The sequence below is a fragment of the Brettanomyces bruxellensis genome, chromosome 9 (genome assembly GCF_011074885.1).
Source record: "Brettanomyces bruxellensis chromosome 9, complete sequence".
NCBI lineage: Eukaryota > Fungi > Ascomycota > Pichiomycetes > Pichiales > Pichiaceae > Brettanomyces > Brettanomyces bruxellensis.
Window position 1 is genome coordinate 1,527,895 of NC_054690.1, and position 24,345 is coordinate 1,552,239.

The 24,345-nt window shown below is 36.4% G+C and overlaps 9 protein-coding genes and 2 non-coding genes across 11 annotated transcripts; 5 read left to right on the plus strand and 6 right to left on the minus strand.

Annotated features, from left to right (window-relative positions):
• Window positions 1–45: 45 nt before the first annotated feature.
• BRETT_002530 (uncharacterized protein) lies at window positions 46–2,532 on the minus strand (the record flags this gene model as incomplete). The annotated part of the gene is made up of 1 exon (XM_041281055.1): window positions 46–2,532. One exon carries the CDS (start codon window positions 2,530–2,532, stop codon window positions 46–48), a length of 2,487 nt encoding a protein of 828 aa, XP_041138846.1.
• A 462-nt stretch (window positions 2,533–2,994) lies between these two features.
• BRETT_002531 (uncharacterized protein) lies at window positions 2,995–4,356 on the plus strand (the record flags this gene model as incomplete). Its single annotated transcript, XM_041281056.1, has 1 exon — window positions 2,995–4,356. The coding sequence occupies one exon, from the start codon at window positions 2,995–2,997 to the stop codon at window positions 4,354–4,356; it is 1,362 nt and encodes a 453-aa protein (XP_041138847.1).
• Window positions 4,357–4,577: 221 nt separating this feature from the next.
• BRETT_002532 (uncharacterized protein) lies at window positions 4,578–5,402 on the minus strand (the record flags this gene model as incomplete). Its single annotated transcript, XM_041281057.1, has 1 exon — window positions 4,578–5,402. The coding sequence occupies one exon, from the start codon at window positions 5,400–5,402 to the stop codon at window positions 4,578–4,580; it is 825 nt and encodes a 274-aa protein (XP_041138848.1).
• A 1,894-nt stretch (window positions 5,403–7,296) lies between these two features.
• On the plus strand, window positions 7,297–8,895 carry BRETT_002533 (uncharacterized protein; the record flags this gene model as incomplete). The annotated part of the gene is made up of 1 exon (XM_041281058.1): window positions 7,297–8,895. The coding sequence occupies one exon, from the start codon at window positions 7,297–7,299 to the stop codon at window positions 8,893–8,895; it is 1,599 nt and encodes a 532-aa protein (XP_041138849.1).
• A 220-nt stretch (window positions 8,896–9,115) lies between these two features.
• Window positions 9,116–9,188, minus strand: BRETT_002534. Its single transcript has one exon. It is a non-coding gene; the product is annotated as a tRNA-Thr (tRNA).
• A 1,904-nt stretch (window positions 9,189–11,092) lies between these two features.
• On the plus strand, window positions 11,093–11,166 carry BRETT_002535. Its single transcript has one exon. It is a non-coding gene; the product is annotated as a tRNA-Val (tRNA).
• A 1,189-nt stretch (window positions 11,167–12,355) lies between these two features.
• On the plus strand, window positions 12,356–16,528 carry BRETT_002536 (uncharacterized protein; the record flags this gene model as incomplete). The annotated part of the gene is made up of 1 exon (XM_041281059.1): window positions 12,356–16,528. One exon carries the CDS (start codon window positions 12,356–12,358, stop codon window positions 16,526–16,528), a length of 4,173 nt encoding a protein of 1,390 aa, XP_041138850.1.
• A 295-nt stretch (window positions 16,529–16,823) lies between these two features.
• On the minus strand, window positions 16,824–18,143 carry BRETT_002537 (uncharacterized protein; the record flags this gene model as incomplete). Its single annotated transcript, XM_041281060.1, has 1 exon — window positions 16,824–18,143. One exon carries the CDS (start codon window positions 18,141–18,143, stop codon window positions 16,824–16,826), a length of 1,320 nt encoding a protein of 439 aa, XP_041138851.1.
• Window positions 18,144–18,652: 509 nt separating this feature from the next.
• On the minus strand, window positions 18,653–20,101 carry BRETT_002538 (uncharacterized protein; the record flags this gene model as incomplete). The annotated part of the gene is made up of 1 exon (XM_041281061.1): window positions 18,653–20,101. One exon carries the CDS (start codon window positions 20,099–20,101, stop codon window positions 18,653–18,655), a length of 1,449 nt encoding a protein of 482 aa, XP_041138852.1.
• Window positions 20,102–21,321: 1,220 nt separating this feature from the next.
• On the plus strand, window positions 21,322–22,152 carry BRETT_002539 (uncharacterized protein; the record flags this gene model as incomplete). The annotated part of the gene is made up of 1 exon (XM_041281062.1): window positions 21,322–22,152. One exon carries the CDS (start codon window positions 21,322–21,324, stop codon window positions 22,150–22,152), a length of 831 nt encoding a protein of 276 aa, XP_041138853.1.
• A 201-nt stretch (window positions 22,153–22,353) lies between these two features.
• YRB1 (Ran GTPase-binding protein yrb1) lies at window positions 22,354–22,995 on the minus strand (the record flags this gene model as incomplete). Its single annotated transcript, XM_041281063.1, has 1 exon — window positions 22,354–22,995. The coding sequence occupies one exon, from the start codon at window positions 22,993–22,995 to the stop codon at window positions 22,354–22,356; it is 642 nt and encodes a 213-aa protein (XP_041138854.1).
• Between the last annotated feature and the right edge of the window lie 1,350 nt (window positions 22,996–24,345).

Consider the following 24,345-nt stretch of genomic DNA (forward strand, 5'->3'; position numbering starts at 1 on the left):
AAGAATTAAACGTGCTTTTTTGATATGACGTTAAGATATATTTATCTAGTCGAATTGAAGTCTTCTCCTTGTAGGCTTTGGATGAAGAAAACGCTCTAAATTTTTTGAACCCTCCTCCTCCTTTAACTCTTCATGATTATTTTCGACATCGTCTATTCTTTGTGTCTCACCTCTTATTGGTCGAAGAGGGGATGAGAAAAGCGTAGAAAAGCTGCCATCTTCACTGTGGTCATGATTTTCGTTCTGATTTTCGTTCTGATTTTCAATATGCCCTTCAGAGCAGGTGCGCTGTTTATCGACATCCTGTCCCAAACTTTCATCAATATTCTGGGTTGACGACTCAGACATAATGATGGAATTCTTCAATGGTGAAGTCATTGAAATATCATGCTGAGAATGTAACAAATTTAGTGGTGAAGAATCCATCGGGGAAGAGTTTATAACTATATTTTCTTCCACATTTGGTTCCTTAGATAATTTTATCGGTGTGGCACCAATAATAGGAGATGAAGAATGTACGGAAATTTCCGGAACTGGCTTGAGCTGGGACTCCTTCCTCACTTTTAATAAATGCCGTCTTTTTTTCAGCGGTGTAGCTTCAATCTCAGTGACCTCCTTTGCTGGCGAAGCAGTTTCCTTGAATTTGGTCTTGGGAGCAACAAGTCTCCGTTTCTTTCTGTGATCGAAAATCTTTTCATGAAGTGATATTGTTCTTTTCGCCAGTGTTTCCTTCAGATTCTGGGAACTATGCCGTATCATTTGCGAAAATGAAGTACTCCTCACCATCTCAAATGTTTTTCTTGAGAAATCCTCATGAGCTGCAAAACTATGATTTCTATTAATCTTTAAATCTTTCAAACCAGCTAAGCTACTAGCTCTTCGTGCAAGATGGGGTATATATCTTCCTGTCTGTAAATTTTTTCGGTGCTGCCTTTCAGATGGATGAATGTTATTATCCCGACTTAAGAATTGGTTTGGATTATCAGTTATAAGGCCTTGTTTGTAATCAAAAGTACTCATTTTATCAGACTCATCCATTTTATGATCAACCGAATGTTGGCGTAGCTTAGTGCTCTTATTTTTCTTATTATCAAGCTTTAGCCCTCTGGATCTTGTAACAAGCTCCTTTAACAACCTGTGATGCTTTTTCGCATAGAATGGAATGACTGCTGATTTAAGGAAACTAAAAGAAGAGCCCTCACTCTTCTCTGAAATACCTAGAACTGCTTCCCACACACAAAGACGATCAAACCAGTTGCGAATAAGAAGTTTAACTTTCTTGACATCTAGAGGCAACTCACTGTTTTTGCTGGAATTCAGAGATCTCAAATCAGTGGAAAAATGTGTATTCACAGGAATAACTGTGCCTATAAATGTAGGTAAGAGCCGTTTCTTATGACCGACTAAATGTGACCGATTTCTTTTCCTTATTTTTACTCTTTTCTTTGTTATGTCTGGCTTCTTTTCACGAGGTTTATCTGATGTATTAGATGAACCATCCTGATTTAAAATATGAAGAATCTCGAGTAATAATAACACTTGTAATTTTGCTTCTTTTATCTTAAGCTTGGTCAACAAGCTAGAAACTTTCTCTCTGTTGAAAGAAGCACTATCAGAGCATATGCTATCAAAAAACTCACGTCTAAACTCGAGCTCCGATGGATGCAGCATGCTGTTCAAGTCCATCCATTTACTTTTAAAATGTTCAAGATCAAATTCGTCGTCATTAATAATTTGAACAAAGATGTGCCTTTTATCAAAAAAGCTCATAGACGTTATTAAAAATTTCGTGATGCATTCCTTCACTAACTTTGTGTTTGAATGGGCCAAGACGTGAATGCGCGGCAGAGTTGATTTGGGGAAAAAAGGAAGAGGTATCCTTCCTTCATACAGCGTGGAAAAGTAACTATTCGCTAGATATTCACCAGGATCAATCGTTTTCAAGGACTCTTCAAGCAGTTTTGTATCTCGATTATCCAGATTGGCTTTGGGAAGTTTCATTGAAAAGGACGCACTGTATGGTTCAGAAACATTGGAAGGATTGTTACTGAACACCTCTTCAAAAAATTTCTTACTGGATGCTGTAAGATCGCAATGATTTAATATCAACGAGTGGCTATCCTGGATATATTCAGAAGGAAGTAATTTAAAGCATGTGTCAGTATCAAAACTTCCATTCAGTTTCTTGACATTGATATAGAAAACTGTCCACATTGGTTTCGTTGGGCCTGGAATGATTATACCAAACCGTTTTTGTACTGATCCTTCAGGTTGGATTGATACAAAATATCCTATAGCCCCTGAATGCTTGGCAGACACATATTTATTTAACAATTCACGTATATTGGAGCTTGGAATAATTATATCAATCAATTTTTCTTTCTTTTGCAGTAATCCACCAAATAATTCACTGCAACGAATCTGTAATTCATGAAGATATGCAACTTTAATCGGTTTAACAGCTGCTTTCAGTTTTCTTGTAGTTTTGGAACTTGGGTAGACCAAAAATGAAGGTAGTTCAAGCGGCGACATCCATAGAATAGTAACCAGTAAGTATGAGGCAACTCTCAATATAGATGAAACCTTTTAAAGCTTCAACGTTTCGAATAAAATATTATGATTAAGACACTTAGCGGATAGTACAGATTGTTGATAACCATGAAAGCTTTTTTAGAATATTTTCTATTCGACGCGTCGCTTTAATGCAAGTTGGCTTGCCGTTTTCGCGGGATTGGCACACACCGGATAACAAAATATAAAGCATTCAGAAAGGAAATATTTCCTCAACGAGTAGAACAAAGAGAGAAACAAACTGAAAAGGATTTTTTAGGGATAAATAAAATAAACAAAATGCCAATGGAGGTCAACAACATTCATGTGTAGTACCTCATTTTTCCTTTTTAATATTATTATAATATATTGAAACTAATACTCTCAGTTTATGCAAAATAATCAATTCTGTAATCTACTGAAATAAAAGTTTAAAATTCTCAGATGTCCGAAATCCTCAAATTGGCTAACAAATGTCAGAGTGATATTCATGCAAACAAATCAGAATTGAAAGAAATTGAAACAAAACAAACTTTGGTCAAAACATCTGATTCTTCTGTCTTTCAGGAGAACGTGTCTGATAAAGAGAAACAAAAGGAAAATGAAGCCAAGGAATTTGTTAAGAAAGCCTCCAAAAAAACAAAATGGATTCCGTACCAAGCTGAAGTATCCATTATTTCAGATAAAGCGTGCTTAAATGAAGCAGATCATGATATAAATGAGCAAAGAGAAAGAGATCAGCAAAGAAAGAATAGACCTTTTCAAAGAAGAAAAAGTAGATACTTTTCTGGAAAGTCTCGGAATAACAATGCTTACAAATATCAACATGGCAAGCATTCATTTATAGATTATGGGCAAGAAGAGCATCCAAGAAGTAGAGAATATGATCCGAAAAATTACGAATATCTGGATGGAGATATTCCAGAGAAAAGACATTTTGGGGCTATAGGCAGCGAGAATCATCAAAATCCCTTCTTGCCTCCAGAAACTAATCAGCAAACAACAAATGCATACGAAAGGAATCATTCATACATCCAGCCAGTAAATTATCCTTATGTTCCAACTTTATTTCCATATTCTCCGTGGATTCCGAGTTATCAGATGTTCCCATCTACCAATGGTATTTCCCCCTCTTTACAACAATTTCCAAATAAATCTGAATTTGAAATGCATACTTCTGGTCAACCACCTTCAGATGGAAGTACAAGGGTTTCCTCTACTTTAAGAACCCCTTCGAGAGAGGATGACGGAATCTTTCATCATATGACACAGCAAAATCAAAATGCACAAGGATCACCAAAATGGATGTACTTTAATCCTCCAATTGCATCACCTCAGGGTTTTGTTGTTCCCACGCACTATAATCCGAACAGAATGGTAAATTCATACCCCCTGGCTTTTCCTCCAATTTATGCTAACGGCTTATATCCTCCATATTATGCTTCGTACTACCCAGCATTAAATGAAGACAACAATTCTAATCAAAATGCCAACGAAGGTATTACTCATGTCAAAACTGAACGCCACCAACTTATTGAAAAGCTTAAGGTACAACTTAAATATTATTTTTCCACGGATAATCTATGCAGAGATGTTTATCTCAGAAAGCACATGGATAAAGAAGGATTTGTAAGCCTTCAGTTCATATTCAGTTTTTCGATGGTTAAAAATATGGCCAAAAATGATTATACGACATTAGTTGAAGCTGCAAAAGATATTGATATTTTGGAAATGATGTGTGAAAATGATGATGCAAAGGTAAGACTAAAGAATGGTTGGGAAAAATGGGTCTCGGATTCAAAATAGGCCAATAATGTCATCTTTTAGCTTCTACTATGAACAAATTAAATGTCAACTGTTATTCCTATCTTGCTAAACATCTTATATAAGCCTACTTACAGAAAAAGATCTGAGACGACACCTAAGTAACAACAAGCTCCTATTTATATGAAGCAGAAAAAAATGAACAAATAAATCAACCGATAAAGATGAAATTATTAATACAGTTGTTTGTATTTCTTGTTGTTTTAAAATATCTTCTTGTTTAGTAGCCCCAATAACTGTAACCTATTGGCGTTAAATTTTTTAAAAGATTGTGAGTTGACAATCTTTAGGTTGTCCTCAGTGGAAATTGATTGGCTTTTCGTCAAAGTTGGATTATTTGAAAATGCTTCTTTATGCAGTGTTTTTGAAATACCTTCCCTGAAATTCATTAAATCTTCTACCACAATCGCCCTAGGGTCAAAATGTCCATTAAGTTTCTTGTAGATTCTAAAACTTTCAGATTCTATTAGAACACTGCTATGAAAATTCTCAAGAGTTGGAAGATCCTTTGGAACTGATATCTCACCTTCGGGCTCTTTTGTTATAATTTGGCTGTATATGGAGGCAATGCTTTGTATCCCCCAATAAGAAGCATGTTCAAAAATCCTCGAATTAACAGAGTCTATTTCCTGTAGTAGTGAGCCAAAATGGGAGTCAAAATCCGAAAGAATAGATCTCACGAAACAGTTCGTGCTCATTAAACTTGTTGCACCTTCCACCCTACTGATATTAATAAATTTCTTTATATCATTGAGTTCGTCGAAACATGATATAAACTTCTTACTGAGGTTAACTAGCAACAATGAATAATTAGAGCGATTATGAAGCTTATCCAAAAGAACTATATTCATTGTATAAAGTGGCTTCATGCATCCTTCGTATATTTTGACCAACGTCATTGAATCTTGTATCGGAAGTGATAGTATAAATGGAGTCGAATTTCGGGGTGTTTTCGTGAGCGTCACGTCTTTGATGGCATGTGGGGAATACTCCTCAATAGAGGGATAGAATGCATGTAGGGTCGACATTATAATATTGTGATTATCTTATTTGTGTGTGTCGAAATATCTGAATGTATTGTGTTTAAGCAAAAAAAAGTTAAGTGTGACGAGAAAACAAAAAGGAATGTCGAATCTAATTAAGACAGCTAGATAATGATTGTGAATGGCAGTAATATGTCGTTTAAGATATCTATTCAGTTCTCTTTCACATGAATATTGTCAAATGTTTGGTACCTTTTAGTATGCAGCAGAATAAACTACGCTATAGAATTGGGGGGAAAACGGAGAAGCAAAAAATTGGCTGCTACCCAAGGGACACACCAACTGTGTGTGCGGGGAAACAAACGAATCAAATGAAACTGTGCCAAAAAAATGAGTCAAGCGATATTGTGTTAAGAGGTCAGTCTATTGACGCGTCTATTTGGTTTAAAATTTTTTGATCCCTGAATCCTTGGCAAAAAGATTTCCAAGCGCTAAATAATTAGAAAAATAGTACTACCAACAAAGTGAATTTTATTTACATATATTTTCAAGAAATATAATCTCTAGTCTGGTGGAATGGCACACGAGTGACCAAAATGCTTTAGATAAATAAGGGGTAAATGGATATAGGATTATATGGACTTTCTGGCAGACCCACAGCTATCTACACGTGCCTGATACATAATAATTTCTATCTTTTCCAAAGTGCTAATAATATGCATGGACGGAAAAAATTAAAAATAAAATAAAAGAGCAGCTCATTTTATTAATGTTGGGAGACCAAATTTCAGCCGCACTTCAGAGCAAGAAAATTGACTCTGTAATTACTGTACGCGGATTTTTGATTGACGTCAATAGGAAAAGATTTCCACAGAACTGGAAACCTAAAAAATAAAAGCAAGGGATAGGTAGCACACGTGGGGTCATAATCACTATTGAGACCTCCGAGATTTAAAACATGTTGATACCTTACTGTTTATCGCAAAACAAATTTCTATCTTGTGACCAAAAGAAAATCTGCGATGGTCTTCTCTAGGTCCGATTTTTACAATCAAAGGCCACTTTTGGGGGAGAGTAGCAATTACCACGCAGGATCTTACTGCTGTCGTATTTCTGCAATTTTATACGCATTAACAATATTAAGAGGAGGTGAATTGTTGCAATGAATATCTTTCATCTAAGTAGAGCGAACTTTTTCTTGGGAGTGAGTAACCGTTCTATTTACGTATAGTTTTCCTAACCAATTCATGAAGAAGCAAAAGATATATGATAAAAGCATTTGAAAGTATTGATATTTTTTAAAGTAGAACATACAGAAACTAAGGTAGGGCTGTCCTAAACTAATGTATTATAATACCCGACGATACTCTATTGTACCCAGCGATGAAAAGAAATTGCGATCCTTTTTTTTGGAAATAATGTAATGTAGTTCGAATAATTATAATAATCTACAATTATTATTATAGCTATATTGATAGCCATAAATAAAAGAAAACAAGCCTCTGGAATTATGCAGCACCCGGTTCATTTCCAATCTTGCCTATATTGGTACTCTTTCACGTGCGTGGTTACACGTAATTCTTCTTTCTAACGTATTCCATTGTCAAATCAAGAATTATCCAGTGGCTAGTATCAACCTCAGAAGATTAGACCCCAGCCGGTCCTCGTGCGCTTAGCTAATCTGCGACTTATATTTTTATAATCGTAGTATACCATTTTGAATAGCCTTTAAAAGCACGAGTTTCTCTCTAAATTTTTGTAGTGTGTTGCCCCAAAGGTTGCCACAGGTATCGATGAAACGGTAATTTCTCTTTTATCTTGAGAAATTTAAATAAGATTCAGTTTTAGCATACTTTAATAACTGGATTAACATATCTAGTTACGCTCAACAAATTATTCAATATCCGCACGTTACCAACTTGCTTCAAGTCTTTTATACATGGCAAATCTTGAAGATAAAGGTATAGCAATGAGTGCTATCCTTCCTCCTCCTCCAATATTTAAACCCACTATAATTCAGATGCAGAGATCTGGATCGGTAGTGTCAAGAGGAAGCACAAAATCAGAGTTACCCCAAAGAATAGATACTGGCCCAATGAAAAGGTGCAATAATGTTCAATCACCGACTATAACCACTCTTAATTCAAATTATCTAACCTCAAGCTTTGTTTCAAACGAAGACTACAACAATAAGTTTATTCGTCAATCTCCGTCAATATCTCCGATGACATATTATACTGATCCACCACAAACAAATGGCTCTGGTAAATTGCTAAATGGAGCAACGTCCTCCCGTCCAAGAAAGAGAAGACGGTCATCTCAAATTTCAAGTAGAGAAGAACTTGAACAGAAAAGACGCGAGCTCAGAGCTCAGCATTCTATCATTGAGAAAAAAAGAAGAATCAAAATGAACAGGGAATTTGAGGCATTAAAGTTTCTTGTTCCAGCATGCCGTGCCAGTATACTCAATGGGCTAAATGAAAATAGTTTTGAAAACTCAAATATGATGCATAAATTGACTATTCTCCAGTCCACGGTGGAGTACATAAAGTATTTACACTTGGTGATCCAGCTTTTGAAACTGCAGATGCTGACACCGAAATCAACAAGACAATTGTTTAAGGAGTGGTTTAGACGGAATAACAATTTGAAATTTGTGGAGTTCGACCTTGATCTTCAAAAATATAGGAATATTGAGAAGAAATTTGATTTTGAGGATATGTTCATGGAGGTCTGGAGAAACGATGGCCAAGTTCCTCCCAACAGGAAAGATCCGATTGCATTAGAGATTGCCCAGCTCCTAAGCTCAGAGAGTATAGAGTATGATCGGCCTAAAGTGGAATCTGAAACCCCACGGCATAATCATAGAGCGCATCAATCAAGCATTTCATCAGCTAGTGATCAAATCCACTCGGGCTCAAAACGCCTGGAGCAGACACCACCGGTTCAGAATGCAATAAGTCATTCAAACACCGAAGGAGAACAGCCAACTACCCCTCTCCATTCCTTGAATAGGAAAAAGTCAATGCTCATAGACTTGCCACCCCCATATCCAAGTACAATGTGTACAAACAGAGGAAGTGTATACAATAGCTTACCATCATATAAATTGGACCGATTCGCGGATCCAAACGCATCCAATAAAATGGATCAAGCTCAGCAATGTTCAACCAGTGTTAGACCTATGAGAGAACAAAATACTGGTTCAATTGATTCTGAGGCAAATAACTTTAGGCTACCACTTCCTGCAATTGTCGATCAACCATCTTTTCTGTCGAGTACATCCAGCTTTAATAGCTCGTCTCAATCAAGTCTTTCAAATTCTCCTTTATTTATAGGTTTGCCAAGCAAGTTTACTTTTTCAAACGCACCAACTAAGCTCCGGCCATCAAATTGTCCAATTAAGGTTCCTGTCACAATGAGGAAATCAAGTTCACTGCCTTCTCCGCCGCCACCTGATATTGATACAGCGTCTAAGCTCTTAATGTCAATTAAAGATGGACAGAAAAGGGCCAGTATACCTGAGCTCTTAAACTAATGGCTCAGAAATATGTGAAACTGCCTTATAAATCGCATTCATTTTTCTTTTCTAGAAAGTAATTTAGGAATCATGTTAAGATGAATTATTTTAAAACAAATTTGATGTAGCCGTACCCCTATCTAAATCATCATAACGTACAGCAAGTTGGTGAAGCTAGCAGTATTAGCAACATGATATTACCAATAAAAAGATGGCTAACATAGACTAAAAAAACAAATGCCCTCACTCAGATTTGAACTGAGGATCCCCACATTACTAGTGTGATGCCTTACCAACTTGGCCATAAGGGCTAGAACGACTTTGTAAATGGTCGGACTGAAGGTAACAAAATATTATTTTCAATAACCTGAAGTGTAAGGATTCTTTAGATGATTACCAAATCCGTCTAAAGATATATAATAGATTAATTAGATTCTTCTCTGATACTTCTCGTATCTTTCTTTCTTCAGATTTCTTTCCATCCTTCTCTCATTACCAGAGGGTAAGGACCTCTATTTATATTAAATGGAAATGACACATTTCCCGAAATTAATTATTATTTTACTAATATCAGTTCATGACAACGGAAGACACTTTCCCTCCTCGGGAAACGTTCGTCAGTCATTTACAATGGCATGGACTGTCCCCGTCCATCCTTTAACCAGAAGTCAATTCTCTTGACTTAATTACTATTGTTAATTAGCTCATAGTTATTTTAAACATGAAATTAATTCATCTCTCGCGTGACTCTTATTTCGGACCAAGTCAGAATATTTCTCACTCTCCCTTTCCTTATTGGGAACAGTGACTTTCAATTATTTCTCTGGCTTTAAACCAATAGGTTCTTGGTTTGACCCCTTACAGACTTTGTAAATGGTCGGACTGAAGGTAACAAAATATTATTTTTAATAACCTGAAGTATAAGGATTCTTTAGATGATTACCAAATCCGTCTAAAGATATATAATAGATTAATTAGATTCTTATCTGATACTTCTCGTATCCTTTCATATCTCTTATCTCATAGCTCTCTATGAACTATTATATTTTTTCATTATTCTATCTAATCACCTTTCTCTCCAATCTCTCTTTCTCGAAAAATAACTAAATCATAATCTAACCTTGCCTCTGTATCAAAGGAGGGCAAGGGCGCATATTTATATTAAATGGAGAATGACACTTCTTCCATTTCTCTTCCAATTTCATACAATAACAAATTGTATGCCAAAGAGGAATCCATCCTGTTTGGGAACATCACATTATGTGAATTCAGCATAACCCGCGATCATGCAAAAACCTGTTGTTTTGCATATGCAGTCGCCACACGAATATTAGTCAGTTTATTCCGATGTAGCTCTTTCTTATTGTCTTTCGGATCACTATCCTTTCAGTACGCTTTATTTCTTATTCGCGCTTCTCATAAATTTGTCGGAGTTAAGAGAGACCTTATGAGTTACTCCCGGGCTTTAGCTATCAAACTCCTTCTTTAATAGAACTAATAAGAACCTAGCAGTCGGGGAGATTCAGACAATTGTAAGGTCGGTTACCTAAGTGGGTGGATATAAATGTACCAAGTGGTCTGTGTGATAATGTTAATGCCTTTAACATTCTAACAATTGTGTATGTATCACCATAGAAGAAAATGAATTTACTTCCTTTACTCTGTTACCATCAAAGTGGAGTCGAACTAGTTGTATTGCAAAATAGGCTATCGGGTCTCGTCCCTTCGTAGAAGAAACAAGTTATATAAAAAGAGGTAAAGTAAAGTAAAAATAAAAAGGAAAATAAAGTGAGGTAATCATACATAATAAAAAAAAAGATTTAATTCTCAGAAACAGAATTATGATCGCGCATAATTATTTTTCTGCTGATTTCCTAACATACACAGTTAGTGCATTTTAGCCAGGATTGTCTCTATTAGATATCATTCTAAATCTTCGTTATTTTAGAATAAGTTCAGATCTCAAAACAAATAAATCTAATGACATATAATAATAGATTACCTAATACTAGGTAATATTCTCATATGTCCGACATTTCGCACCTACTTAAATTACATCATAACATTTTAAAAAAATTACTTTACAACTTACAATACTTCATCTTTTAGTGGTTTGATTCAACACTTCAAAACAAACACACAAATCACTTTGTACTTACATAGTCTAAAATAATTTAGGTTCAAAGCAAAGCAGATCCGGTACAAAATCGCTATTGGTCGGATGGTCTAGTTGGTTATGGCATCTGCTTAACACGCAGAACGTCCCCAGTTCGATCCTGGGTTCGATCAATTAAGCGATTAATTTTTTTTTCTTAATTAATTTTTGTTAAGTGTGCTTACAGGTACTTAATGGCAGTTCAGATCGTCGTTGATTTGATCAATTGAGTAACTCAATTTTTTGATTACATATTGAAGTTATACAGGTCAGTGTATAACAGATATAATAGGGTAATCTGATACAAGGTGAAAGATACAATGTTAAATGGACTAATAAATAAATAAATGTTATTAACATAACACGTGAATTATTGGAAATGGTTTCATAGCCAATTCTGATGATACAACCAAATAATAAATATAGCTAGTGGTTTAATAGCTCAATAACAAAAGTAAGAACTATCGTATCCAATATGGTACAAATTTTGTCCAATCCATCCCTATTGTAAACCAGCTAGTTAGCGAAAATGATATAAAGCGAATCATTGTTTGGCGTCTCTTGCCTTTTTGATCTCCTCTAGTTCTTTAACTCTCCGCTTAAAATCTAAATATTCGCAATGCTCATAATCATGTCTTTCTTCGACACAATTCCATGGCATATACCATCCTTCCTTTCGACATTTATTTAGTGGAATAAGTAGACCCGCACATCTGTCCCTGAAAGGAAGGGGCACATTATTCTTTTTCATTTCATCACGGGAAACTATGTCAACATCAAGTGAAGCCGAAGTTAGTATATACAGTGCACAAAAACTTTGAATGCATTTAAATTAATGGAAAATAAATGTATGACAACACAATTTCCGTACAAATGCACAATAAAACATACTTGGTTCTGGAAGCTCGGTGATCATCCTGTCTATTATATCAACAATTAAGATTATAAATATAAGCAGGCTTTTTAAATCTTGTACCAAAGAGTAAGTTCGTAACTGTCTTACAATATGTAGCTCTGAACGAATTTCAATCGGTAATCTATCCTCCTGTCTGATTTCTTTTTCTTTCAGCGCTCACTTACTCGTATGCGAATTGTCGGTGTTACGACTGAAACATGTCCAGCCGATCGACGCATTAATAAAAAATCGAGGCAGACTAAACGCGTCTGTTATTGAATTATTTCGTCTCTTTATTTATCTTATTTTTGCATTAAATAAACACTCAACTAACTTTCAGAAGGGGAGCAAAATAACCATCTTTATTAACAGCAGAATTAGTATTGCCGCCTTTAAAAATAAGGTGCTGAACGGAATTAGAACTTGCAATGACGGAGATGGATAGCGATACCTCTCCAATTGCTGCTTCCAGATCAACAATAGAGACGGACGCGGATGGGGACGTCGAAATGAATAGTGATAATGATTCAAATAATCTGGTGGCGCCAAATCAGAACTTAGAGAAGGCACTTAAAATCGAAGCGAATGCAAATGGAAATGAGGATAATAAGATGGCTATTTCAGGTACGCATATGATCGAAGTTGTGGGCATTGAACCTGTTGCATCGGGAGATTCTATTAATACAGTGACGAACACTGAAGGTGAAAGACTAAATGATAAAGAACCTCCTATAGAAGGTGGGGGAGCTCAAACTGATACAGTAAAGAAGCGTACAATTGCAAGTGACATGAAGGTTCCAGAGAAAGTGGAATCCTCAGAACCTGAGGCCCCGATACCAAGACTTGTTATAGAGAGACTAGTGCTTACAAATTTCAAATCCTATGCAGGAAAGCAAATCGTGGGACCATTTCATCCATCCTTTAGTGCGGTTGTTGGTCCAAATGGCTCTGGAAAATCTAATGTGATTGATTCTTTACTTTTTGTGTTTGGATTCAGAGCATCTAAGATGAGACAATCCAAGCTTAGGGAGTTGATTCATAACTCAGAGCAATTTAAAAATCTCCCTTTTTGCAGAGTAGATGTTCATTTCAAGAAAGTGCTTGATAAGATCGATGCACATGGCAGGAGTTATACAGAAGATGTTCCAAATTCACAGTTGATTGTCTCTCGAAAAGCTTTGAGAAACAATAGTTCAGTTTATTATGTTAATAACCACACAAGCAACTTTACCCGTGTTCGCTCCATTTTGAAGGGCGAAGGTATTGATTTAGATCATAAAAGATTTTTAATCTTACAGGGTGAGGTGGAGAGCATTGCCCAAATGAAGCCTAAAGCGGAAAAAGATAGTGACGATGGATTATTAGAGTATCTTGAGGATATTATAGGAACATCGAAGTACAAAAATTCAATTGAAGATGCTACAACAAATATTGAAGAATTGAACGACATTTGCGTTGAAAAGAAGCGACGTTTTGATTTTGTGGAAAAGAGCAAAGATGAGTTAGTGGCGCCAAAAAATGAAGCACTTGAATACCTTGCTCAGGAAAAGAAGTTCTTAGATAAAAAAACAATATATCTTCAATTATCGTTAAGAAAGGATCAAAAAAGCTTGGAACAGAATAAGAAAATCTTAGATAATTTGATTAAAAAGTTGGAGCAGTACAAAACTGAGGAAGCTTCTAATGCAAAGAAGATCGCGCAACTTAAGGCCAAGAAAGAAACTATAATGAATGAACTTAACTTAACTGAAGGGGAAATAAATAAACTAAAAAAAGAACACAGGAAAATGGAGAAGAACAAGGTGACTATGGATGAGAAGCTTAAACATTTAGAAAATAGTCGTAAAAAGGCAACAAAGTCTTTGGAAAACCAAACACTTTCATTAAAGGAAAGCAGGTCAACATTGGAGATCACTCAACAGAATATACAAAAATATAAAACCGATGAGAAAGAACTCCAACAAAAATTAGAAGAAGAAAAGCAGAAACTTGATGATATTAAAATGAGCTTGTCAGACAAAACAAAGGACTTATCAAAGAAGATGGAAGTCTTACAGCAGGAGTTGGAGCCATGGCAGAGTAAGATAGATGAGAAACAGGGTGAAATTGACGTGAAGAAATCAGAACAAGAAATGCTACAAAAGCAGGTATCAGCTTTCATTGAAGAGATGAAGGATCTTGAACAGTCGGTGGACGAAAAGAACGAGCTTATTCAATCAAAAAAGAAGCAAATATCCATTTTGGAGCAGGAGTACGCACATGTTCAAAATCAAATTGATCTGGGGGAGCCAGAAGTACAGGATGCATCAGACAAGCTAAATATTATGGAAAGACAACTTACTGTTGCTCGTCAAAAAATGGAGGATGCAAAATCACGTGTGAATAATACAGAATCTAGAAATAGAGTTCTCCGAGCATTAAATCACTTAAAAGATACTGGCCGACTAAATGGATTTCATGGTCGGTTGGGAGATTTAGGTGTCATTGATGATAAATATGATGTTGCCGTTTCTACAGGTGGCGGTTCTCTAGATGATATGGTAGTCGATACAGTTGAATGTGCTCAGCAATGCATTTCGTATATTAGAAAAAATGGTCTAGGTTTTGGAAAATTCATAATTTTGAATAAACTTCGTCATTTCAATATGAGTAAGATACAAACCCCGGAAAATGTATCACGGCTTTTTGATTTGATAGAACCCGTCGACCGTAAATTTGCTCCGGCATTTTATTCATCGATGTACGATACCTTGGTCGCACAAGATCTAAGAGTGGCAAATAGAGTTGCATTTGGTGGAAGACGTCGTTGGAGAGTTGTTACATTGGATGGCAAGCTTGTGGATGCAAGTGGCACAATGTCAGGTGGTGGATCTTCGGTATTTCGTGGTGCTATGAAGCTTAGATCCAAACATCCGGCTGGCGCACATGAAATCACGCCTGAGCAGCTGAATGCGTTAATTTTGGATGTTCAAAACAAGGAAAAAGCATTTAATGAGGCCTCCACAGCTTTTCAACAAATGGAAAAGGCACTAGATGAGTTTAAGGATCGTCTTCCTCAAATAGGTGTCGAATCGTCTAAACTTGAGGTTGAAATTGACTCTCTTGTGGATGAGGGTAAAGAAGCCAAGAACGGACTTAAAGAAATGAAATTGAACAAAGGCGCAAATGATAAGCTATACGCACAAATAAAACAAGTCGAACAAAGTATCAACACTTTAAGCGAGGAAAAGGTTAAAATTGAGAAGGAATGTTCGGGATTAAAAACACAAATAGCAAGTATTCAACAAAAGATAATGGATGTGGGTGGTGTTAAACTTAAGATGCAAAGGGCCAAAGTTGATTCCGTCAAACAAAAAATGGAAATACTTTTTGAAAAGAAATCACAGGATGATATAGTGATAAGTAAAACAAAGAACAAAATAAAGAGATTGACAGACGGAATTGCTGCTGACAAAGAAGAGATCAAGAAATCGGAGGATACAATTTCTGATATTCAAAATGATTACGCAGATCGAATAAAGAATTTTGAAAATGCGGAGGAGAAAATCAGGCAGTTGGAGGCTGAAAAGACGGATATAGTAGATAAAAAAGAGAAAATAGAGGAGGAAATAGAGACTGTCAATACGGAAATTAATGATTTAAGGAGACAAGAAATTAAGATAATGGGCGATGCAGATCAATACAAGTTCGTTATCGAAAGCTGTCAAGGAAGAATTAATGACATATATGATAAAGACGGCAAACTTCCCTTTAGGAATGTAAAAAAACTTTTGGGCTGGATGAACGAGGAAGAATTAAAACCATACATCCAGGATAGAAACTTGCTTCCAAAACTCAATCCAGAGGAACTAGATGCAACGGATTTGCTTAATCTTAAAAGAGAGGTGGCACAAATGTCACAACAAATAGAAAGTACACAGGTTGATCTTGATGTTCTTTATGAATATACAAAAAGATACGCTGAATTCTCAGAGAGGAAAGCTGATCTTAACACATCTGTTGAAGCAAGGGATAAGGCTAAGAATGAATGCGAGGATTTGAAAAAAAAGAGACTAGATGAATTTATGTCAGGATTCACTCAAATTTCATCTACATTAAGGGAAATGTATCATATGATTACCATGGGAGGAAATGCAGAACTTGAACTTGTGGATTCCTTAGACCCATTTTCTGAAGGTATATTGTTCTCTGTCATGCCACCCAGAAAATCATGGAAGAACATTGGAAATCTATCTGGAGGGGAGAAAACGCTTTCTTCTTTAGCTTTAGTGTTTGCTCTTCATGCATACAAACCTACTCCGTTGTATGTTATGGATGAAATAGATGCGGCATTGGATTTCCGGAATGTGAGTATTGTTGCAAATTATATAAAGGGAAAGACTAAAAATGCACAATTCGTTGTTATCTCATTGAGAAATAATATGTTTGAGTTAGCTGAAAGGCTTGTTGGAATTTACAAAGTGAATAACATGACAAGGTCGGTGACACTCGAAAACAAAGATATTCTCCATACTAATGCTACACCCAAAAGAGTGGAAGAGAAGAAGCAGGATGTTGGAAACCCAGATAGGGAAACAATAGAGAGTAATAAAGAAAAATAGGCCGAAAACATTTGAAGATGTTGACAAACTATAATTATTGAGTGCAGTTGATCATATATGCAGTTTTGTTGAATCGGTTAGTAGCGAAATTTAGAATAAGAAACTAAAATAGTAAAGATGCCCAAAAATTAAACCAGGTAGAAAGTAAAATTTATAACCGCATCACTATTGCATTTGTATATAACGTCGAATATAGTGAGAACCGTACATATATAAGATCAGGAAACCCAAATGTTACATAAAAATATTAAAAACCCAAACGACAAAGCAATATTCTAAATCAATTCCTAAAGCATCAATTTTTCAGAAGTTCATCTAACCTTTGATCTAACTCCTTCTTATTATAGTCATGCCAAGGATAGAAAGAATTAGATTTTGCCACATGACCATGTCCCTTTTTAGCCTTTATATCAGCTTCTGAAGCTCCACATTTGACAGTGACGATTGTTTCCATGGGTAATTCGACTCCTTCTTCTTGGAGCAATTTCTTTTTATGATCTGAGATTTGACACGGAACGGTTTTTCGGGTTATGATATTAGACATAAGACCCGGAGAGCACAACATCAAGCTTGCTATTAACGTGAAATATGAATCGTTCGCTCCGTTATGAAGAAAGGAGTGTGGAATTCCGAGCTTATTAAGAACATAGCTCAACGATGATTTATGATTCTTTCCCACATACATATAATTCCAAAGCTTTTGTGTATCTATGATTCTAGTTGGCTTTGGAAATGGAAAATTATGCTTCCGAAGAAGCCTAAGATCCCCCTGAACGCCGTGTCCAACAATTACTGTTTTGGGCCCCAATTTGTTTAATAAAGTTCCCACCATTTTTTTTGCTTCTGACATGGTCACAATTGTTGAAACACCGGTTATATTATTCCCCTTGGCATCTGGGACAAAACGACCATTACGATGCTTAATAAATTCCTTAATAATGAGATGGAAACAAACAATATGGGGAAATAAAGCGGTCTTCTGGTACCGTGGATTATATATGGATATTCCAATTTCTGTTATTTCAGATGTCTTTCTCTCATACATTTCGATGTCGATTGACAACAAATTGAATTCTCTTAATTGAACAAGAGAAGTGGACTCATCTGCCGTAAGAACTTTATCATCTTCTACGGGGTGCACAGGGGCATCAATACATTTTCGAGAAGAGTTCATATTCTGCGAAGATGCTTTTGAGGAGTCTAAAACTCTTTGCGAATTATTATCACCAGGATTATGCGTTACTCCTGCTTTCAAGACTTTTAGAACTTTTCGATTTATTGACTTTCTATTCCTAAGCGTTTTGGCTTTATTCGATCCTTTTTGAATTTTTCTCATTGACTTTCCGGGAACAGATAGCTCATCAACACTAACAACGTCGAGTAAACTTTCCGTATTTATTGTTGATTTGAAAACTGCAGAATCGTCAACACTGAATTGATTTTCCTTGCTTTCCAAGGAAATATGGGTGTTACTGCTCAATGATCTCGGATACTGGTAATGAGCAGAAGTTATGTCCTTATTATAATGTGAATTTGCCGGGGATAGTAATAAACAATTCAACCGGAATAACTTTACAAAATGAATGGGCTGTGAAATTCCCCAGATCCTTAACATCTGTATCAGATCTTTCTGAATGAGGTATGTCAGCGATACAAAAAAATGAAAAGTATCAAAGGCGATTCATCGTCAGGATATATAACAGCATGTAGATATACATGTAATTTTTTTTTGACCGAATCGAAAAATTTCTCCGATGCTGAGATGCACTCGAGATACGAGAGATGATACCCCAGCTTTTTTTTTCTGCGAAACAAATTTCAGATCCATCAAAATTTAGTATAACAACCTTAAATTACTCTTTAAACCATTAAACATGATTCTACATACACAGATAGAAATACAACATGAAAGGAAAATAGCATCCACAATTATTATATGCATGTGCGTAAGTAGGTGGTAAAGAACATGTTTTCTCCTCTCACAAACGAGTATATATAAGATAGAAGAAAGAGAAGGCAATCATTGAAATATGAAACCACGTGCAAATAAATTTGGAACAATCATATACACACGGTATTGGTCATAAAGTGTAATAGACATATAAATAAATTCATTCACCCACCTTATTTCTTTCTAGTAACAACAGAGTTGGTTAAAAATTCCAAAGCACTTCTTGCATCTGATTCAGGTAAACACCTCAAGTGAGCTAAGGCTGCATCTCTAAACTTTTCCGCCAACTTCCTTGTCTTTTGAACACCGTCTGATTCAACAACAGCAGATCTTGCAAGCTCTACATCTCCAGGAGAATTGAACTTACGGGCAATTAAAGGTCCTATTTCGGGTTTCATCTGCCATGCATAGAGGACAGGAGCAGTAGCCAATCCCAACTTGAGATCAGCTCCAGCGGGTTTACCTAATACATCCTCATTTGTCGTATAATCAAGCATGTCATCAACAATCTGGAAGCATAGTCCCAAATTTCTACCAAAGTTATAACAATGATCTATCATTTCATCGTTACACCCGGACAAAACTGCCGCTGAACGAGCAGATTTTGACATCAATGATGCCGTTTTAAGATATGTCTTATGAATGTAATATTCAAAGGCGGCTTTCACGTTTTCATCATGAGAAAACGTAACCTGGGGCTGCTTCAATGAATACTCAGGAACTTTCAGCGGAACACGACCAGTTGGGGCTGGAATTTGCTTGCTTTCCCCGTCATTGGTGATCTGATCCACGTTTGGCTGAAATACGGTATTCTTTAACTGCATGAATTCACCTTCGACCAAATTAGCAATTGCCGTGGACATTAATTCTGTAACCTCGTTATTTCTCAAACGTGAAAGTGCAACAGATGCTCTCGCAAGCAAGAAGTCACCGGCCAAAATGGACATCTTGTTGGTGAATGCAATATTTGCACTTGGCCGTCCTCTTCTAGAGTCGGCAATATCAATAACATCATCATGTAGCAAGGAAGATGTGTGAATGATCTCCGTTATTTCGGCCAGTCTCCGTTGTCTGGGGAGAATACCATTTTCGGCATCCATGCTCTTAATTTTTTCACTCTGACTGAACGATTTGCTAAGAGGATTCAAAATGATATTTGGATTGAGGCCATATAGAATTTTCAATGGTGTAATTGAGTGCTCTGGATCTGCTCCAGCAAACGACATAGCGCTAGAAATGCCCCTATATTCTTTTTGGTCGTTAATGTCTCGAGTATCGACGGTAATTCTAGTTCTCTCACTTTTTGGAATTTCTGCAAGAGATTTGGATATCAAGAGTACGATCAACGGTCTGACATTTTTGCCTCTGGACTCAAAATAATAAGATGCGACTCTATTAAGTGTTGGATGTCCCGAGCCAATAAGAGCACCTATACTCTTAATCAAGGACTTCATCTCTTCTGAGACAAGTGCAAATGGATCATGCTGAGCTGTTTTCTTCGGCGTTGGATTCACAAGCTTATTTCCAGCTTCAATTGCTGCGTTATATGAGGAAACATGACGGCTTAAAAGTCTTACCTGAATAGAGGCAGCCCTAACGAGCCTTCCTTTATAAGCAAACATGATAGTGCAATGACGCTAATTGTGCGGCAAACTGTGATTAGATATCCACTAATGCAAACAATGGGTATCTATTACTGGATTATTAGAAATAAGACGTTAACAACTGATTGCCTAGGCTTCAACTTCTCTCGAATTATTTCAGACTTGTACTTTCTTCAATATGCCAAGGAGACGCAATATATTTTTTAAACAAGGGACAAATTACGAGCTTTTTCAGAATTGTGCTGGTAATAGCTAATCTGCACTGTGGAGCAAAACTATTCCGATCAACAACACCGACTGAAGCTACGTATTTTATATATGATCAGCAAAATGAAAAAAAAATATATATATATATATATGTGTATACGGCGCTGCCCCCTGGCTCAGTCTCGGCCAAAAAATTGAAACACAGCAGACCCAACCTATTTTTTCCAGCCTGGAAAAAAAGCGCTTAATCCAACATTGACTGCTCTGCAGCAGGTCACTAAATTTCAATAGGGATCCACCAATCACACAAGAATTATTGATATGAGAACTACTTTAAACTTTGGAGATCAACTTGGTAGTTTAAGAAGACTTAATGATGCCGTTTTTAATTTGCTTATAGGTGTCTTTGCCGTACTTTTAAATAATTATCTGATATGTTGCGAAATCGAATCCACAAACTGAACCCGAACACCCATTTTTAAGGCGGTGTTCACCCCCTTCCCCAGAGAGGAAAAGGAACGAGGAAAAAGTACATCCATCCCCAAGTAAGTGAAACTCTATCAGGACTTGTAGAAAGAAACAAATTAAATTATATCGAACTTATGTATGGATTTTATTTTTACCTTCTTATTAAAATATGGCTTTGCTGCTTTGAAATATCATGTAACCTTGGGTTATAACACCGTCATTCATAAATTATAATAATGGAAGACTGATCTAACACGTACTTTAAAAATGAAAGGGCTATGTGAAGTGTCATTCGAAGCTCGTTTTCTTGAAAAAAAAAAAAAAAAAATAGAACGGACAGAAAAAAGGGAATTTTCAAAGCCCTAAAGTTAACCTAAATGATGATGTAGAATCTACATTTACAACGTGTATCAGCTTTAGAGTACAAATTGGAAGTGCGTGTATAATATCGACATTTAGAGGTGTTTAATTTGAAATTGTGCTCCTAGTGTGTGCAAATTTATAGAAGCTTGATCAAGCAAAATCTTTCAAATAAAGGACACGGAGTATCATTTGTAATAGTGATGACAGATTGGATTTCATCATTTCCACTTACACAGCACGCCGCAAAGTTTGCGAAAGAGCAGATATGTAAGGTGATAAGCACAGGACCAGTGCCGAGGCATATTGGATTTATAATGGATGGAAATCGACGGTACGCAAGAAAAAACAAGATGGAACTAAAAGAAGGACATAGCGCAGGTTTTGACAGCATGGCAAAAATTTTGGAAACATGCTATGACTGCGGTGTTGAAGCAGTAACAGTGTTTGCATTTTCAATAGAGAACTTTAGCAGAAGCAGGTATGAAGTTAAATGGCTTATGGATCTTGGAAAGGCCAAATTCAAGCAGGTGATTGGAAACGGAGAATTGTGTGAAAAATATGGAATACGAATAAGAATTTTAGGCAATACGAGCTTGCTTCCAAAAGATCTTCGGGAGGTTTTGAAGAATGCAGAGGAGATGACAAAGAATAACAAAAGAGCGATATTGAACGTTTGCTGGCCATATACATCTCGCGATGATATGACAAATGCCATCAGAAAGATTGTGGCGAGCGGATGTAGCTCGGAAAGAATCACTGAGGATACGATAAGCAACAATTTATACAGTGGTGGCTTGTCTAGAATGGATTTGTTAATAAGAACATCGGGCGTGTACAGATTAAGCGATTTCATGCTTTGGGAATGCGTTCATCCGGATTGTGAAATTGAGATTGTTTCTGTACTGTGGCCGGAATTTTCACCTACAAAGATGGTTTGGATACTTCTTAAATGGGGATTTTACCGAACGTATTATGGCCATAGGATGGCAAAGTTGATAAACATAGATTCAGAGCATGCAAAGGAGAGTTGAAGCTGCTGACTCAGCGGACATTCTTACGACCAAATACCGATGCATTGATAAATAAAACAATACATACGTACAATGAACTTAATTAATTAGAGATAATTTACCAAACTGCTTTTTCTCATGTATTTCATTTCTATTCTTTTCCCGTTGTATTCGGACTTTCAAACTTTATTAAATCTTACTATATAAGTACACCTCAAAACATCATTTCTTGTCACCCTCTTTCTCGTGAATCTTTTCATTTTCTTTCTGTGCTTTCTCGAATTCTTCCTTGAAATTCTGTGCTTTCTCCTTAGATCCGAATCTGATGGCGAAAGTCTGAACCTCTGGCTTTCCGTCGGAAACATCACCGGTACAAGTGTAAACCCAAGACTTCTCAGATCCAATGTTGGCCTTCAACTGGTATTCTGGTGCAAGATAATGGTTAGCACAAACTTTGAATGTCTTGTCTCTTCTCATGATCAGTCTAGTCTTGCCAGTCTTCTTATGCTTCAAAAATCTCACTTCACCTGTTCCTCTTTCTTTCCATTCCTTGGTCTCTGGCGCAAATCTGTACATCTTAGCTCTGATCTTGAAGACAACGTCCTCATCCTCTTCGTTATTCTTAACTTCAACCTTATCTAGATGAACAAGAGGCTCGAAATGGATGCCATCATCTTCACCTTCTGCAGATTTTTCTGCCTTTTTAGCCTTTTCCTCCTTTTTTTCCTTCTCATCAGCAGCTTTTTCTTCTGCAGACTCTTTTTTCACTGGAGTCTTCTTGGCTCCTCCAAACATAGCGAAAACATTTGCGGTGGGAGGTTTTGGCAATGAAGAAGTTGTTTCCTTAGTTTCTTTTCCTGACATTTTGCTCGATTATCTCTAAGCCTTGAAGAGTGAATTACTGGTCGGTGAAATTTCCTCCCTGATATTAGGATAAATTGGTAGATAATGCAAACTAGAAAAGTACAAGGGAGGTGATAGTTGGAAGAACCTTCCACTAATAGGCAATTACTTTTTTTTTTTTTTTCTCTTGAGAAAAATTTCCTACATTTTTTCTTTCACATTCTTTCGGGAAAATAGACAACTGCCGATCAAAAGTGTAAAGCTTCAACTAGCATGTAAATCGTCGCTTCAAAAAAAAAAAGGGACGCCAGGCAAAAATTTATTGCATCAACTGTAGTAGGTCGTTAGGGGTCGATTGACCCGAGTTAGAAAATTCACAAACCAGAAATAACAGGAAAGCTTTAAATAGCGGAATAAGCGGATAATTTAATGCGGGAAAAGTAGTCAAGCAGTATACTAATCGTGCAAATGCAGAAGCGATCGGCGTTCAAATATACCAATTTACGCCAATGAACCATGATATCTGTCAATGAAAATAATTACTGTTATTATGTGACATTAATAGATTTCTTTTTGATTGTTCAGTGTGGCAATGAGAGAGACTCGGTGGAATCAAAAATTTTAACCAGCCCACCAAGATGGCTGAATCTTCTTTCATACTCCACAAAAATCTAAGGGTCACCCATATCTGGAATCAAAAATTTTCTTTTTTATCTACTGAAGATCTTATTATTAATAATGGAACAAACTGGAATAAAAGAATAAAGTAAGGAAAATATTGAATACCGGTTTACTTGTAGAGCTGAGAGACGGGAGAAAACAACAACAACAACAAAAAAAACGTGGAAATATATTTATATAACGGCTGCATTCGATATATAGCTAAACGTTTATTCGGGCATGCGACCATAGTAAAGGGTGAGCATGAATCATGAAATGAAGCAGGAGTTGTTAGGTAAAGCGTATAGTATTACGGGGGATCAATATTACTGTACTCAGCACCGGCACCAAATGCTACCGGGTAATAAAAGTTTAGGAAAGTGTAAATGACAATAAATTAACTAGGAACAATATTAATGAATAAAATTCTTTGAGAACCATTGATAGCTCGAAACACATTCAACAATCTATTGAGACTGTTTTCTGCAAAAAATTCCCTCATAACCAACACTCAAGAAAAAGTATTGTTTGAAATTGGAACATAATAGAATCTTCTGTCGAAAGTAGATACTGTCGCACATTGCATTGTCGAAGAACATTCAAGGAGCCCTGGGGGTTGGGAAAAAACAACAATGGAATGATTATCCCAAATCGCGGAACACTGCATTTTTCCCCTCAAACGCGGGCCACACCTATCCCTATGTGGGGTAA